The sequence below is a fragment of the Hippocampus comes genome, unplaced genomic scaffold (assembly GCF_001891065.2).
Source record: "Hippocampus comes isolate QL1 unplaced genomic scaffold, H_comes_QL1_v1.1 scaffold261, whole genome shotgun sequence".
Classification (NCBI taxonomy): Eukaryota; Metazoa; Chordata; class Actinopteri; order Syngnathiformes; family Syngnathidae; genus Hippocampus; species Hippocampus comes.
In genome coordinates this window covers 6,375,771-6,392,937 of record NW_017805824.1, presented here as the reverse complement: position 1 = coordinate 6,392,937, position 17,167 = coordinate 6,375,771, and the positions used below count along the sequence as shown (strand labels likewise).

Here is a 17,167-nt window from a genome sequence, read left to right as displayed (position 1 = left end):
TTAGCTCTGGCTTGAGCATGACTGAATATGCGTGCCTTGATTCTTGCATCAGTGAGTGTCCCCGGTAATCAAAAGCAGAAAAGGTGAAGCAGATACCTAACAAAGACATTTCACCAGATCCAGCAACTAAATGTCCCATTTTGCTTAGCTAAACACTGACAACTCTGCAGCAAGACATTCAGTACATTCTGTCCTCCTCCTCCTCCCTGGCAATGACACACCCACCACAGGCATCAACATGCTCCTGTGTAACATAGGATTACAAAAATTTCCAAAAACAGTCTGGTACACTGACGGGATTTAATTATTTTCCATTATTTGTTGTCACAAATACTTCCTTTTGTAAGGAAAAGCATTTTTTTTTTTTAAAGTGATCCCTATGATCCGTTAGTTTCTCAATTGAATAGATTTCCTTTTGTAGTGTGTAGATGGTTGTGGAGTAACTATCGTAATGTTGATGCCTAAGGTGAGAGTGGCTCATCAAACTGTTATTTTATTTTTTTATCATTGCACTCTCACTCCTTATCCCTCTATTACTTGTTCCAGGCCTTGGCGAGTATGAGTTTGAACACCCAGCCCATTTTGAACCTTGAGAAGTTCCAGGAAGGTCAGGAAATGCCCCTGCTTCCTCCTGGACGTGATAAAGCCTCGCCATCATCCACTGAGTTTAACCCCCTCATTTATGGCAATGATGTCGATTCTGTGGATGTAGCCACCAGGCAAGCCTTTTGTTTCATTGATGGTGGTGTCACAAATTTGTTAATTTTCTTCCCATCTTTGCAAAGAGTTCAAGCTACAGTATGTGCTTCATTTTGAATGAAAGATCTGTATTGTAATCCAAATATTTTATATTACTTAACAGGGTGGCCATGGTACGGTTCTTCAACTCTCAAAATGTTCTCCATGGTTTTCAAATGCACACACGGACCTTGCGCCTCTTCCCCCGCCCTGTGGTGGCTTTTCAGTCGTCGTCCTTTCTCGCATCTCGACCAAGGCGATCTTGTTTTGCCGATAAGCTTTCCCACACCCAGGCGGTGGAGTTCTATGGAGAGTGGGCTCTCAATCCCACGAATTTAGCCTTTCAGAGAATACATAATAGTAAGATGATCTTTACACTTTGATATGTTGTTTCTAATTGTAACTTTCCGTTGCGTTAAAAAGACCCTTAACTGTACACCCTGTACACTTTGGTTTCAGATGTTTTCGACCCATCTTTAATTGGTGATAAACCGAAGTGGTATGCGCATCAGCTGCAGCCAGTAGTTTACAGAGTCTTTGATGGCGGCTCCCAGCTGGTTGAGGCTATGGCGAGTCCATTTGAGGATGAGAGCAATGACTCTGACCCCACAGACAGGTAAGGATGAAGACACTCATTTTTGGTTTTCCTCGCGACGGTGCCGAGTTCTTTATCATAGATAACATGAATGCAATTTGATTGTTAATAATCTGCTTTAATAGAGAATGATGTATTTCTTTCCACAGCGGTAGTGACAGTGAGGCATATGATGACTCCAGCTCATCCTATTCCTCACTTGGAGACCTTGTGAGTGAGATGATTCAAGGAGACATTCAGGGAGACACACCAAGTATGTTTTGAAATTCAGAAAAAAATTCTAAAGCTTTAACCATTTTACTTTGAAGAATCTTTTAACTACGTCCCTTGTATTTCCAGCGATTAGTTTGGATGTAACCTTATTTTATTTCCCAATTGGGTTTTTTTAAAAATGTTTAATTGTTTGACGCTTTAGGCCTCCAACCACATACCCATGCTGCTCTCGGAGATGCAAGTGAAGTGGAATTTCAAGAGTTTCAGGATTTAAAGGAAGGGTCAGAAGGTCCATCCGGCGGGGATGTCCCTGGCGAAACATCCGATGGACAGCCCCTTCGCTCAAGCTCCAGCACAACTGCAAGCTCCAGTCCGAGCACAATAATCCAGGGTGTCAACCATGTATGTCATCGCTGCAATTCTAAATAGCTAAATATTATTTGTGCTAACACTTATCCAGTAATTATATTTGTTAAAGGTCAATCCATAGTTATTATCGAAATAAATGAATACATAAATATGTTTATATTTTTTCCCCCACAATGTGCATTTTTCCATTCAATCAATTTTTGCAATCATTTTATTTTTTAAACAGGAACAAGGAGAAGCACCTGATAGTGAGGCACTAGCCGGTTCTGGTCCTCAGAACCCAGTCCTTGGAGTTGGCAGCCAGCCATCTCTCAGATCAACAATGGAATCTGGCCTGTTGGACCCAGCTATAAAAAAACGAGAGTATGATAACCCTTATTTTGAGCCTCAGTATGGCTTCCCCTCTGAAGATGATCCTGATGCAGAAGAGCAAGTGGAGTCATACACCCCTCGATTCGTCCAGAACATCAATGGCAACAAGTGTGTGAAAATTGTTCATCACGTGAATGAACTTACTCGTCATTCAGATGGGCTCTCTAACCAACCATGCAATGTGGTCTTGAATCTTTGCCAGCGTGCCATTCTAATTTGTATTCTACATTTTAATATGTTCCTCATATTGCATGCAATTGTTAGTGCATCCCTGAGGATATTTAAAAAGCTTTTTATTTTCTTTGTAGGGTACAGCGTCCTTCACGCCCGAGTAGTTTGAGGCTGCCTGGGGAGTCTGATGGAGAAGGTGACAGCTCACCAAACTCAACCATTTCCAACAGCAGTAATGATGGATTTGGGGGACTGATGTCTTTTGCAAGTAAGAATATTTTAACTAGTATAATTTGTGCTATTTACCTCTGGAGTCGCATGGTGAAAACATGTACTTTTAAAACAAATACGTGTTGACCTTTCGATGCCTTCTCAAATTCTGGAAAATTGTACAAGGGCGGATCACCTTTTTCCCCCCTCTCATGTCCAGTGGAAAGAATGACTTGATCATGATGTGTGGTAAAAGATGGCGAACTCCCACAGCAATGATCATATAAGTGGGGAACAGTTTAAACCGTTTTATCGTTGTTGATGACAATGTTAACATCTATCCGTTTTAGGTAATCTTTACAAGAATCATGGAACCAGTTTCAGTCTGTCCCATCTTGCTCTACCAAACAAAGCTGCAAGAGAGAAATCGACACCTTTCCCGAGCCTCAAAGGTATAGTAGCACAGACACTCAGACTCTTTCAAATACTTTTTTTGTAAGGCAGCATATTAAATTTGCTGAGTCCACCTCATTTAGTATTTTTTACATGCTTTGTCATTACTTAAATGATAGACTATGTATAACAGAATCATGATTTGATCTTAGTAAGTGATGTGCTTACAGTATACAGTAGGGCTGGGCGATATATCACTCTGGTATTGAAATCGAAATATGAACATTCAAGATAATATTGAAATGAAGACGCATCAGTCACGTGACCTTGCCACACTTGTGGCTTATAAATTTATTATGCTATATAATATTAATATCTTGATGGCTGTCAGTGAGTTCCCCCCACCAAAAAAGACATTTCCCACATTTTTGACAGATTGTCTTTTTTCATACATTTATTTACTTTTTAAATGCTTGCTAAACCCACATTAATATCGTGAGCATATCTTTATGGAGATATCTGGCAAAAATATCAAGATATTAAATTTTAGCCATATCACACAGCCCTAGTATAGAGGTGGCTATAGTTTGCTCATGGCTTACTAAGGCATTGCCTTTTAAGTAGTAGTGTAGGTTTTTCATCATTTCAATGACTGTTTTTTTCTGCTCTTCCTTTCTCATCTTAATTCATTTTTCTTTCATAAAAGAATATTTAAATTTTGACATTGAGGAAGAGCTGGACCAAGCAGGTCTGTAGAGAATCTATTTTTATAGCCTGACTTTTTTTTCCTCCCTCTGATTGCAAACACTTATGGCGCTATTTTAAAGGAGTGTATTGAGGATTTTTAAAATGGGGTGCTCTCAATTCTGTTAATTAAAGAATTCACACACACACACACACACACACAAAAAACCCCCTCAAAGTTGTTGCTTTCAACTTGTGCATTTCGAGGGGTCTAAAATAATTTTTTTGTGTTCCCATGTAAATATCAAATCATAGCTACTGAATTTGCAACAATTCCTCTCTCTGTCATTGGAAGTAGGGTCTGATCCTGAATCTATGTCAAACGTATCATCCCTTTTTTGGTCATAATGTACTGTTATGCTTAAATCACATTACAAAGTTAAGCAAATACAAAAAACTTATTTAAAAAATAGTAATTAGTAATTAGTTGTTTGAATCAGAGATTTAAAAGGGTGTGTGTATTGTAAAAGTGAGTTGCATTTGGATCTGTGGTTCTTTCATCATATCATAGCCATTCGCTGGTCATATTGATTGGACAAATTCAAGTTGTCGGCCAACTGACAACAATTTATTTTCTGTCCCAAAGATGAAATAATTTTGAGAAGAACATGAATTTTGCTAAGGTTAGATTTTACAATCCAATACAATAGATTTTCTACCTGAGAGAAAAAGAAAAAGCAGGTGCTCAATAGCTCCAATTCATGTGAAATAGCCGCCATAGAACATGTTCTGTTCCTTTTCATGACGGTGTGTTTTGTTCTTTGTTGTCCAGATGCACCTGACAGTCCGGGTATGTTTTGTCTGGTGTGTTAGTTTGCATTTGCCCCTTCCTCTGATTAGGTCCCTACCTATCTTGGTTTTTCAGTGTAGGACTAAGATAGAAGACATTGTGGTGAGCTGTTGATCCACACCTTCCCATTCCTTCCATATTGACTGTTGGTGGTGATCTTATTGATAAAGATAACCCTCAACCTTATGCAACTATGTAGCACTTAGTCAAGACGTTTACTCTGTGAAGGGCATTCTATTGCTGCAACAGCTACATCTTTGCAAGCTACAGCGTTACCCACAGAGTTGCGTTTTGCTGCTTGCGGATTTATTTTAACCTATGCTCCGTTAGCCGCTACAATGCTCACATATTGGCCGTTTGCTGTTTTTGTCCGCAAGACAAAGCCAAGTATTGCCATGGCACCATCTTGGTGCCAAAGAACTATTCAAGTGAGTAACTGTATTAAAGTGAACTGAGGAGCTTCATGTAGTGCTTTGGGGCCATCCTGTGGCATCAAAAGGCAATTCTCAACCATGTTTGGGTTTGGTAGATTTTAATGCTATTTGCGGCAGAGTTCAAGCCCTATCTCCCTCAAATAGCTGGCGAACACTGTACACCATCCAGTTAAGCTTCATTTGCTAATACTTTCGAGTTGGTGGCATAAAGCAGTCAATTGTAATTACAGTCATGTATGCATATTTTAGGCTTGTATATATTTTAGACCTAACACTACATGTACAATACGTGCAATGTGCACTTTGTGCTTGTTATAGTGTGAAACATTTTCTGGGATGATAGCATCATCAGGACATCATGTGTCATGATGTCCTTTTTTTTTGGTTTTGCTACTTTTCTTCTGTTTGGAGTCATCTTAAGCGTGCATGCATGATGTTTGTATGGGCTGATGTTCAGACTGGTTATGACTGGGCCGGTATTCCTGTCTCTGTCCACTTGTGGCAGCAACTAATTCTGGGTTTTGTGTGCAGTATTTGGGCTAAATTCTCTAATGGAGATAATATCAGAGGCCGGCCCAGGGAGCGGAGAAGGTGGGTTCTGCTCTTTTCCCGAGTGAGCTGCATGCTTCTCCAAGCCAGTCAACTACATCTCCCCTCATCCTTTGCTCATTTTACCCCCCCCTGTGTGCCATCAAGGATTCACTTTGTTTTCCCTCAGACTATTTTCATTTCACACGGTGCGTTCTATTTATTTAGCCATCCATCAAAAACATTTTAAAAGTGGAGGACACATTTCAGTGAAGTACCACATTATTCAACAGGGTACCAGCACCAAACACAAAACAGGATAGATAAAAAACAAAACATATTTTCTTGCATGTTTCTATTTTTTTTCCCCTGCTTCTACTGTGTCGATGGGGTTGGGCCTAATCATGCTGTACTGTTTATAGTAACTACATCAATGGTATGTAGCTGTTAGACCTTAAGTACAGTTGTTAAAAAAAAGTTTACTTAGTTCTTGGTTAGTTGTTGGTTGTATTTACTTGAGGAATATCATACTACTGATACATTTGTTGTTTATTGTGAGATTTTATGTACCCGTACACGCCACAGCAAAGTCAATGCTGTTTGTGTTTTATTTATTTATTGTTCAGTTGATTTTGCGTCGGTTGTCATCTGTCTGGACTCTATTGTGAGATTTTATGTACCCGTACACGCCACAGCGTCGGTTGTCATCTGTCTGGACTTGTAGTGAGGAATCATTTGCTGGTACCTTATGTAAATTCTACTCTCTAAAATCAAATCAGTGAGCTAAAACAAACACACATTCGCAATCTCCGATATCGACATACTTCAAACTCAAGATGCATTTAATCATCGCAGAAGGGCAATTAATTTCAAAATATTTATTTTGGCTAATGAGGTCTGTAATTTAAAAAAAAATGTTATATACAAATAAATAATGTAAGCGATGACTCACACTTGCTTTCCGTTGTTAGTGTGCAGTGGTTTGTACTCAAAGCATGATTGACACAACCCTTTGTAAGACATAAACTACATTGAGGCAATTCAGTTGAGTCAGCTTGTGCTCTTTTGTTTTCTATTTATTGAATTTAGCAATCCGTCCTCCTCTTCTGTTGGGCATGTAATTGCTGACATAGTTTCTACACAGAATAGTTTTGGTCTAATTATACAATATGCTCCAATTCAATGCTATGCCACCACCCAGAGCAGAATTTAGCTTTCCTTTTTGTGTATGCGTGTGTGTGCCTCTATTCTAAGCTTGTTTGTTATGCCCTTCAACTCTCCTGTTGTAATATTGGTCTTGCAGCTTCAGAGATCATCTGGTGAAAAGATAACAGCAGATTACTGCTTGCTTCGTTTCTCTTGATACAGTGATGAAGGGGGCGGAAAACAAAAATTGTCTCCTTAAAAATACTGTTACTCTCCTGGTACACGTGCGTCTACCCAGACCTCCTCTTGAGTTTTACTTTGTGTTCCAGTTTGTGATACTATTTTTCAGGTTATCTGTTGTGTTTCGGGATCTCATTGTGTTGCTTTCCTTAACAGGTGCACGTGCACCTCGGGCACTTGTGGACCAGAAGTCTTCTGTTATCAAACACAGCCCCACGGTGAAGAGAGAATCACCCTCTCCTCAGGGACGGATCAATAACACAAGGTATTCGTTCAAATGTGCAAACTTTTCAAGAGATGTATGACAGCCCCGTGTGCAATATTGCTGTCTGTTTACGAATGGCCTTTACTGTTGAATGCATCTGAGCCTGTGGTATCGATCCAGTGAAAACCAGCAGTTCTTGAAGGAGGTTGTACAGAGTGTCTTGGAAGGACAAGGTGTCGGCTGGCTCAACATGAAGAAAGTGCGCCGCCTGCTGGAGAATGAGCAGCTCCCGTTTCTCTTGATACAGTGATGAAGGGGGCGGAAAAAAAAATTGTCTCCTTAAAAACACTGTTACTCTCCCGGTACACGTGTGTAGACCCAGACCTCCTCTTGAGTTTTACCTTGTGTTCCAGTTTGTGATCCTATTTTTCAGGTTATCTGTTGTGTTTCGGGATCTCATTGTCTTGCTTTCCTTAACAGGTGCACGTGCACCTCGGGCACTTGTGGACCAGAAGTCTTCTGTTATCAAACACAGCCCGACGGTGAAGAGAGAATCACCCTCTCCTCAGGGACGGATCAATAACACAAGGTATTCGTTCAAATGTGCAAACTTTTCAAGAGATGTATGACAGCCCCGTGTGCAATATTGCTGTCTGTTTACGAATGGCCTTTACTGTTGAATGCATCTGAGCCTGTGGTATCGATCCAGTGAAAACCAGCAGTTCTTGAAGGAGGTTGTACAGAGTGTCTTGGATGGACAAGGCGTCGGCTGGCTCAACATGAAGAAAGTGCGCCGCCTGCTGGAGAATGAGCAGCTCCGTGTCTTTGTGCTGAGTAAACTTAACAGAGTGAGCCAGTCAGAGGAAGACTCCAGACAGGAAATCATTCGTGATGTGGTATGATGATTGTTTCAACCCTATCATGTAACTTTTCGTGGTGCGATGCAGATAACGAAATGACAGCTCTTTTAATTTCAGTGTTTTGTCACAATATGGTTTATTATATATTAAACTTAAGCTATTAAAGACAGACGGAATTCAGTGTGCCAAGATATAGGAAGATTAATCATTGAATGTCGAGTATTTGAATAGCGTTTTGTGTAAACTAATTCATGCTTGATCGGCCAAGTGCGTGCGTGCGTGCGCGCGCGTGTGTGTGTAGGTGTGTGTGTGTGTATATGTATACACACACACACACACATTTATTTATTTATTTATTTTTTCCCCGGAATTTTCAGAAAAGTCCACTTTCATCTCTGATTAACTTAAGATATTAAAGACAAACAGTGTTTTGTCACAATATGGTTTATTATATATTAAACTTAAGCTATTAAAGACAGACGGAATTCAGTGTGCCAAGATATTTTCTTTGCCTCAAGAGCCTGTAATTAATATTAGATGCTGAATGACATTTAAATGTTACTGAACTTTACAACTTTACATATTTTTGTTTGTTTGTTAAATCTGTATTTTTAAAGTTTTTTTTTTTGGGGGGGGGGTCAAATCTGCAAAAAAAAAAAAAAGAAACTGACTGAAAATACCATGATTAATATAGATTGTAATAAAGGGAGAAAACAATTACCGTACCTTGTTTATTTAAGTTTTACCGCTGAAAACTAACTTTACACACTTAGTGAATCATCTGTAAACTATTGTTATGGTAAAAGGCACTTCTTGCATGTGCTTGCATTTTTACTCTGAATCATCTTTTTTTTTTTTCAGGAGGTGAGCAGGAAAGTGTACAAAGGCATGTTGGACATATTGAAATGCACAGTATCCAGTTTGGAGCATTCCTACACAAACGCAGGCCTCGGTGGAATGGCCAGTGTCTTCAGCTTATTGGAGATAGCACGCACACATTACCAAACCAAAGGTAAGTTGAACACAGAATCTTTGTGTTTTTTTTCTTCCAGAAAATGACCAGTAGAGTCAATTAATGTACTCATCCTGAAAGCGTTTTTTTTTTTTTTAACTAAAAAGCATGGGCTTATGCCGCAAACGCCGTCCAAAGCTTTGTCCTGCATTTGTGTCAAGCACTCTTTCATCTAACAAGCTAAAGTAATAAAGGTTCCACTAATTCTGGTGAACTTCGTCTGTGGCCCCTTTAATTTTGATAACTTGTTAGACCCTGAAAAGCGCAAGCGGAGCCCCACAGATAGTGCTGGCAGCCCGGGGAGTAAAGAGAGTCCTTCTGGTCGAATGGAGGCAGCCAGACCACAAGGTCTTCTGACCGTTCCTCATCTGCAGCTGCCACATCACACACCGGGCAGAGGAGCCCGCCATTTTGACACCCGAAGCCTGAATGAAGAGAACTTTATTGCCTCGATTGGTGTGTACACCACTCCAGCCTGGTTGCATGTGCACAGTGAGATCCCCTGAAAAGCTCATCAGAACAAATTCCTCTCCCTTCTCCAACCATTCCCAAGAAAGTCATAACCATGACTATGCAGGAGGTACAATATTCCAGACATTACTGGTAAATTGGCATTCAAAGAATGAGGACGATGCTCAAAGCACCTGCGATTATGCAAAGTATTTTTGCTTTGTTCCATTCATGTCGAAACATATCAAAATAAACTTCGACATAAAATAAGCATAAAAGTGTGCAATAGATAAACCAAAAACATGTTTGGAATAGTGTGTAGCCCTGTCTCCCTGCTCGGATTGCGTTGTCGCGCCTTCCTAGAACATTTGTGTCCCAGTTTGCCTCCTGTCAAGAGGTCTGTCGCCAGCCTCTCAGCACCTTGAATGCATGCCTCTTTTTTTTTTTTTTTTAGTTTTACAATCCCTAAATCTGCAGTACTGGCCAAGGTAAATCAGTCATATGGACATCATTAGAAAAATTGTCTCTTGCTTGTGCCTTTACTGCAGGTTCCTACAACACGTAGAATATGGCAGTTCTTTTTACTCTCAGCATGGATTGTGGAAACAAACTCCCAGGAAACAGTCCCAGTTAAGACCAAAATGGAAATATTTGAGATCAGTAATGGCTAAAGCACCAAATACAGCAACTGGTTAAAATGAGATTTTTTGGGGGGGAAGATTTTATTCTGGGCCTGTGTACCGGGGACACTTAGTCAAGCTCCAAGTAGCTTGACACCTCTTTCAACCTTGCAACCCTTTTCTTCCTCTGAGAAGTTGCACCCTCAATTCTACAGAATGCTGTGAGATGTGCACCCCAGCTTTTGCAACTGCTCCCATTTCATCTTGTGGCTTGTCAGCCCATTAACCGCATTCCATGCTCCTCTCCAGTTAGACGATGCCACGTTCGAATCTGTTTACTGGCCAGCCAAACCACTTCAATTTATTAAGGATGTTCTCTGTTCTGTGGTCTGAGTCAGAGCACATTCCGACGTTGGTGTGGCTCTCCAGTTGCTCCTGAGTGTGTTGTAATGTTACCATTGTAGCTATCTCACAGTAAGGGACACAACTTGAAAAGCCATGACTGTTTCAGGTTGTTACGCAGCTACATGCAGACATTACAAAACATTCTACTGACATCATTCGATCGTGTCCTGTTTATTTTTTTTTAAGTTTACGTTTAACTTTATTTAATTTTGCTTTCAATGCTCACCCACCATACATACTTTTTCAACATGCTCTCTGACTACCTGTCTTTCTCTCCTTGCTTGCAATGCATCTTGGGTAGAATTGTGGAGCAAGCACCAGGATAAGCAAAAATCTATGGAAAAACCACAGAGTAAGAAACTTCACACATCAAAAAAGATTGGGGTATCAAGTTGTTGACTCTTTTTCCGCCCCTTTCTGTCTTTTTATAGTCAACCATGTCTTTATCTCACCATATAAAAGGAACTCAAAACGTGATGCTTAAGCATTAGTGTGATGTCATATTGACTCATAAAATTGGGTAGCACAACACTACACAGTATGTTTAAGACATTACAGAGACTCATTTTAGTCAGGTTCTTATGGTTTACTATCTATAGTCAGGCTTGATAAATAACATTGATGGTTTCAGCAATCGGCACGTTTAAATTCATATTGCAGCCTGTGTTTTTTCCCAAAAATGACAAATTCTGTGCTATAGTTTACAGGCTTAAGCAACTTTTAAGCTATTGCTTGTGTAAGACAATGTATCAGAATTAGCATAACTGTACACATGCTGCCCTTTTCTTCTTTTGATCTTTCCAATGTCTTGCTTTTTATTTTTTAAGATATTATTGAAGCTATTTGTAAAGGTGACAGACTAATTACACTTATTGTTTGTCAGTTTGTCGGCATGCCTAACTGCCTGTGTCTGTGTTTTGGAGCCACATCGGCAGCGCTGACGAAGAGTTTTACTGTTGCGATCTGTGATGAAGTGTTACACTGCTTCACGCTCTTGCAGTTTTGTTTTCATTTGTGATTGTTTTTCGCAATTTTACTGCACTTTGGGCTTGCTCCCTTCTTGCTTCACTGTCTGGTCCTCCTGAAGTTTCTTAATTTACACTTGAATGAATCTGTTGCTTGATGTACACTCACCATTCACATGAATTTACAATTGTGCAATTTAGGGATTTCAACGATGCCATGAATTAGTCTGTTTGTTGTTTCTTTTTTTTCTTTGAAAACACTATTAATGTATATACTGGTAAATTATTTTGTAATTTCAGCAAAACGACATTTCGTTACGTTCATAAGTGAGCACAAATCACTTTAAATCCTCCTGCCCATATTTTGTTACATGATTCCCCCCCACTTCGCATATCAAATATTTTTCTTTAATTTCTCTAGAATGCTAATACATTTTTTTTACCATCTAGTCTGCGTAGTTTAAACAGGACATCATCATCCAATATTGACGGATGTGTAGTTTTACAATTTTTTTTTAAATTCAGGAAAGCAAATCTAAAATCACGCATACATTTCTTTGAGGATTTATATTGTACAAATTATTTTGTGCTGAAAAGATCGTTGAAATCCCAATATTGGCTTGACATTCATGTCCCTGGTGAATGTAATTAAAACTGTTCCTGCAATTGCACAGACTAGTGATGAAAAATTTTCATACCAGGTATAATGGTCACCATTATGTTCTGATCAGGAGCAACTTAGGCACCATTGCGTGCCAACGATTTCATGAATGAAGTGAAGACTTTATATATTTTACTTGTTTTGTTGATGTGCAGTGCTGTCTTTGAATCGGCTGACTCGCAGGAAGGTAAGATTGCGAAACATTCATTTATGATAGTCTGACAGTTATGTTTGTCCTCAGGGGCTGAAGGAGCAAAGCAACAACGCCCCCAGGTGACTGATGCAGAGGAGAAGAAATCTCAGATGAGTGCTGATAGCGGTCTCAGTGTCACCTCGGGATCTCAGGTTAGTGCATGGTGTACATAAACTTCTCAGTGTCACCTCAGGATCTCAGGTTAGTGCCCGGTGTCCACAAACGTAAGTAAATAGACCCGAGCATGGTCAAAAACGCGCAATGTTAGCGGGTGGAATCTGTGATGTTGCCTGGCCGAAATTCTCTGCTGTATTGACTGCTGATTTTTGTCTATGATCTTTTTCTCTCCTTGTCTTTTTAGAAGAGTGATACAGAGTCTGTAACAAGTTCTGAACCTCCCATCTTAACAAGAAGTACCAGCCAAGACTCAGAGGGGAGCACAGTGGTAGGGCAGGACCAACTCAAATAGTGCCTTTTTCCATTGCCTCGTACACTTGAAAGAAAAAGTCAGAGCAATAGACAAACACAGTCTGCTTGAACTAAGACCACACAATTATATGTTCCCATGTTTTTTTTTTTATTGAATACCATGTAAACATTTACAGTGCTGGGTGGAAAAAGTATGTGAACCCTCAGGCTAATGAGCTAACTGGAGTCAGAAGTCAGCAACCTGGAGTCCAATTAATGAGACCTGATTGAAGGTGGGGCGGCCCAGTGGGCCAGTGGTTAGTGCGTCGACCTCGCAGTGCAGAAGTACCGGGTTTGATCCCGGCTTCGGCCTCCCTGTGTAGAGTTTGAATGTTCTCCCTGTGCTTGCGTGGGTTTTCTCTGGGTACTCCGGTTTCCTCCCACATTCCAAAAACATGCATGACAGGCTGATTGAAAACTCTAAATTGTCCCTAGGTCTGAGTGTTAGCGCGGATGGTTGTTTGTCTGTGTGCCCTGCGATTGGCTGGCAAATGATTCAGGGTGTCCCCCGCCTACTGCCCGAAGACAGCTGGAATAGGCTCCAGCACGCCCCGCGACCCTTGTGAGGATAAAGCGGTTCAGAAAATGGATGAATGGATGCTTGAAGGTGTTCGATAAGGTGCCCTGCCCTATCAAAGTACACCGGTTTGGAGTTTGCTATTGCTAAGATGCATTGTCTGATGTGAACCAAGACTCACACAAAAGAGCTCTCAGAAGACCTACGATTAAGGATTGTTGACATGCATAAAACTGGGAAGGGTTACAAAAGTATCTAATAGCCTTGATGTCCATCAAGTCCATGGTGAGACAAATTGTCTATAAATGGAAAATGTTCAACACTGTTGCTACTCTAACTAGGAGTGGCCGTCTGGTAGAGATGGCTACAAGAGCACAGCGCAGAATGCTCAGAGAGGTGAAGAAGAACACTATAGTGTCAGCTAAAGACTCTCAAATATCTCTGCCACATGCCAACATCTCTGTGGATGAATCTACAATACGCAAAAAATTTAACAAGAATGCCGTTCGTGGGAGGACAACACGGAGGAAACCGCTGCTGTCCATAAAAAAACCAACAAAAAACCATTGCTGCACGTTTGAAGTTTGCAAAAAATCACCTCGATAAAGCACAACACTATTGGCAAAATATTCTCTGGACAGATGAAACCAAAGTTTGGTTGGAAAGAACACACAACACTATATGTGGAGAAGAAAATGGCACAGCACACCAACATCAAAACCTCATCCCAAATGTGAAGTATGGTGGAGGGGGCATCGTAGTTTGGGACTGGTCTGCTTCCTCAGGGCCTGGACAGATTGCTATCATCGCAGAAAAAATGAATTCCCAAGTTTACCAAGACATTTTGCAGAACGTAGCCATCTGTCCACCAATTGAAGCTCAACAGAAGATACCCAAAGCACAGAAATAAATCAACAACAGCATGGCTTCAACAGAAGAAAAAACTGTGTTTGTCTATTGTTGTGACTTAGATGAAGATCAGAACACATTTTATGACCAATTTATGCAGAAATCCATGTACCGGTAATTCCAAAGGGTTCACATACTTTTCCTTTCAACTGTATATCTACATTTGTTTTACATCCATGTAGATAGTTACGAATCAGTCGATCATTTATCCTATATTGAGTAGTTAACAAAATCTCTGATTTAAACATCTTGGAATATTAAATGAGGAATATATCAAGGTGGTGGAGCCATACTAACCAAGTGCACAAATAAATTGAAAAGTTGCCACCTACAGAATTGTTATTAATTTATTGTGTTTTTATCTCTAGATAAGCAATAGTTCTGGAGAGACTCTGGGTGCTGACAGTGACCTCAGCAGCACAGTGGGAGATGGCTTGGGTGGGAGGAGTGCTTTACATTTAGCCCAGTCCAGGGGGACCCTCTCTGACAGTGAGATTGAAACAAACCCTGCTACCAGCTCAGTATTTGTAAGTTCAGGATTTATGGTTCCCATCTCATTTCATTCCTGAGTGAAATTCTTGTCTTAATTTTATTATATACATTATATGCCCATTTCCAAGCAGAGATTTGAGTAAAACCAACATTTCAGTTACTGTAGTCCGAGCAAAAAGGGTCTTGCCCTCTGCTACGGAAAGTTGATTTCAAAAGACATCGCTAACAGAAGTTTGCTAGAGTGAAATTGGTTTTTAATACATGGAATTAAAATAGGACACAACCCACAAGTTTTGCATTTTTGGCAAACATTTGAAATCTTTGGGGAAACAGGAGTTTAACAGTCTGAAAAGTACTTTAATGATGTGGTACAAAGTAGGGCCCACACTTTTTTTTTTTTAATACACATTAACACATTGCAACATATGACAGATAATGACATTAAAAAAAAAATCAGATTTTTGCAATTTTCATTCTGTTGTAAAGTTAAACAAATACTCTAAAGACAGTGCACTGTAAAAATGTCAAATGTTCTGCCTGTATTTAAGAATAAGAAAACCTTTATTTGTCTCACAATGGAGAAATTTGCAATCGACAGCAGCAAAATTGGAGGGCAGAAAGTAGAAAAAGAAAACTAAGCATTTGCATGCACAAAATACATGTTTAAAAAAGATGAACTGTACACAGTACAGAATGCAATATAAGATAATAAGCATATATGCAACTGCATATATGCTGCATTTAACATTGTTATTGTTGCATATAGGGACCAAAAAAGTTACGAAATTCATTATATATAAGTTTGATGAATCAGTGGAATTTTATTTTGCCAAATATTGGATTTGGCCTAAAAGAACAACCCTATTAGTCAGGCCCTAGTATGAGATAGTTCACAAATCTAAATGGACCTCCCTAATCAATTCTACATCATAATAGAAGCTGTTTCAGTACCACCATATCATGTATGATGTGCATCTGATTAATTTTTTTAAATTCATAAATGTATGCAAGCTACTTAAAAGTGACATTACAGTGATGGCATAAAATGTGGATGGTTTTTCTGGTTTTACCAGGGAAAGACTCACACACTAAAACCTGGCGCAAAAGAACACGCATCTGCAATGGCAAAAGCAATGCCTACTCAGCCAATGGAGGACATCAGCATGAGGATCTATCTTTGTGAAGGCCTGTTGGGTATGCGCAGTTTGTGTTAGAAGCATTTCTGTCGATGTAATTGCCTCTGTCCCTGTTGTTTGTGTTTTCGGTGTTTGGTCTATACTTTTTTTTTTTTCTCGCCATTAACGCTTTTTAATTATAGCCTAACCCCCGCTTCTCTTTCCTCCCGCTTCATTTTCCTCCTGGACAAATCTTCCAGGCCGCGATAAGAGCTCCGTTTGGGATCAACTAGAGGATGCTGCCATGGAAACCTTTTCGCTAAGTAGGGCTAATCTCTTGCTGTGGCTGTTTTCCTTTGTGTGGAGTGCAAATGTTGTTCACCAAGTCTGGTGCTGAATTTAACAGCTGGTGTTTTGTGGTTTTCTCCACTTGATCAATTATCTCTAAATGGAAGCCGCTTTTTTTTTTTTGTGTGTTGTTGAGAAGGAATGGAAAGCTGTCAAGTATGACTGTGCTCTGGCTTCATGCTTGTAATTCTTGCACTGTATTCATACACTTCTTCCTCCTTCAGCTTCTCTATGACAGATGCAAACTAATAATGTCGTGATATGATTATTAAGGGAGCCAACCCTCATTTTTCATGAAAAGTGCAAATTGGAATTTAATCAGTGTTTTTGTTTGTTTGTTTGGTTTTAAAGAATGCTTTTCCCAACACATTTCAATGGGAATCAACAACACACGGATTTTCACTATTTGCGGGCCGGCTCCTTTTCCCCCTTGAATAGCTGGGGTCCACTCTTTTCATCAATCTCTTTATAGATCTTAAAACAAAGCTATACTGGTATGTCAACACTCACCCACACACAGTCTGTTCTGTGACGTTGAGGAAACTTGAATGAGGAAACTTCAGTCTTCCTTTTAACATTATTAATTGCCATCTAGGCAGGGCCGCCACTCCCTTTAAGTCTAGTGATTATCCTTTGAAGACCGTCCTATAGAATGTGTCAGCATGGAGCATTGCACATTTTGAGTGATGTGATTGATGATTTTTACAGGTAAGGAACGCTCCACACTGTGGGACCAGGTGCAGTTCTGGGAGGATGCCTATTTGGATGCCGTCATGTTAGAGCGTGAGGGGATGGGATTGGACCAGGGACCTCAAGAAATGATTGAAAGGTTTGACGAGTTTAATGTAGAATTCTTTTGGTTTCCTCCCCAAGCCAAAATCAGAATTGATTTTATTTTTTGATTGCTGATTATTTGTCGGCTGGTTGGCTAGTTAGCATGTTTATGAGATTACCGCATAACTGACTTCCACAAGGACCCAGAAATAACGTTAACAGCTAAACCT

At 40.0% G+C, this 17,167-nt stretch overlaps 1 protein-coding gene across 1 annotated transcript in view; it reads left to right on the top strand.

Moving 5' to 3' along the window:
- madd (MAP-kinase activating death domain) overlaps nucleotides 1-17,167 on the top strand; it is a 38,218-nt gene that overhangs the window by 8,608 nt on the left and 12,443 nt on the right. The window contains exons 7-26 of the mRNA XM_019886558.1: nucleotides 547-719; nucleotides 863-1,098; nucleotides 1,198-1,354; nucleotides 1,483-1,586; nucleotides 1,749-1,948; nucleotides 2,142-2,395; nucleotides 2,596-2,726; nucleotides 3,019-3,120; nucleotides 5,561-5,620; nucleotides 7,100-7,208; nucleotides 7,858-8,044; nucleotides 8,870-9,020; nucleotides 9,273-9,476; nucleotides 10,797-10,847; nucleotides 12,363-12,466; nucleotides 12,676-12,759; nucleotides 14,577-14,735; nucleotides 15,774-15,894; nucleotides 16,076-16,138; nucleotides 16,872-16,992. Coding sequence (XP_019742117.1) covers nucleotides 547-719; nucleotides 863-1,098; nucleotides 1,198-1,354; nucleotides 1,483-1,586; nucleotides 1,749-1,948; nucleotides 2,142-2,395; nucleotides 2,596-2,726; nucleotides 3,019-3,120; nucleotides 5,561-5,620; nucleotides 7,100-7,208; nucleotides 7,858-8,044; nucleotides 8,870-9,020; nucleotides 9,273-9,476; nucleotides 10,797-10,847; nucleotides 12,363-12,466; nucleotides 12,676-12,759; nucleotides 14,577-14,735; nucleotides 15,774-15,894; nucleotides 16,076-16,138; nucleotides 16,872-16,992 — 2,771 coding nt within the window. The remainder of the gene's footprint in view (nucleotides 1-546; nucleotides 720-862; nucleotides 1,099-1,197; nucleotides 1,355-1,482; nucleotides 1,587-1,748; nucleotides 1,949-2,141; nucleotides 2,396-2,595; nucleotides 2,727-3,018; nucleotides 3,121-5,560; nucleotides 5,621-7,099; nucleotides 7,209-7,857; nucleotides 8,045-8,869; nucleotides 9,021-9,272; nucleotides 9,477-10,796; nucleotides 10,848-12,362; nucleotides 12,467-12,675; nucleotides 12,760-14,576; nucleotides 14,736-15,773; nucleotides 15,895-16,075; nucleotides 16,139-16,871; nucleotides 16,993-17,167) is intronic.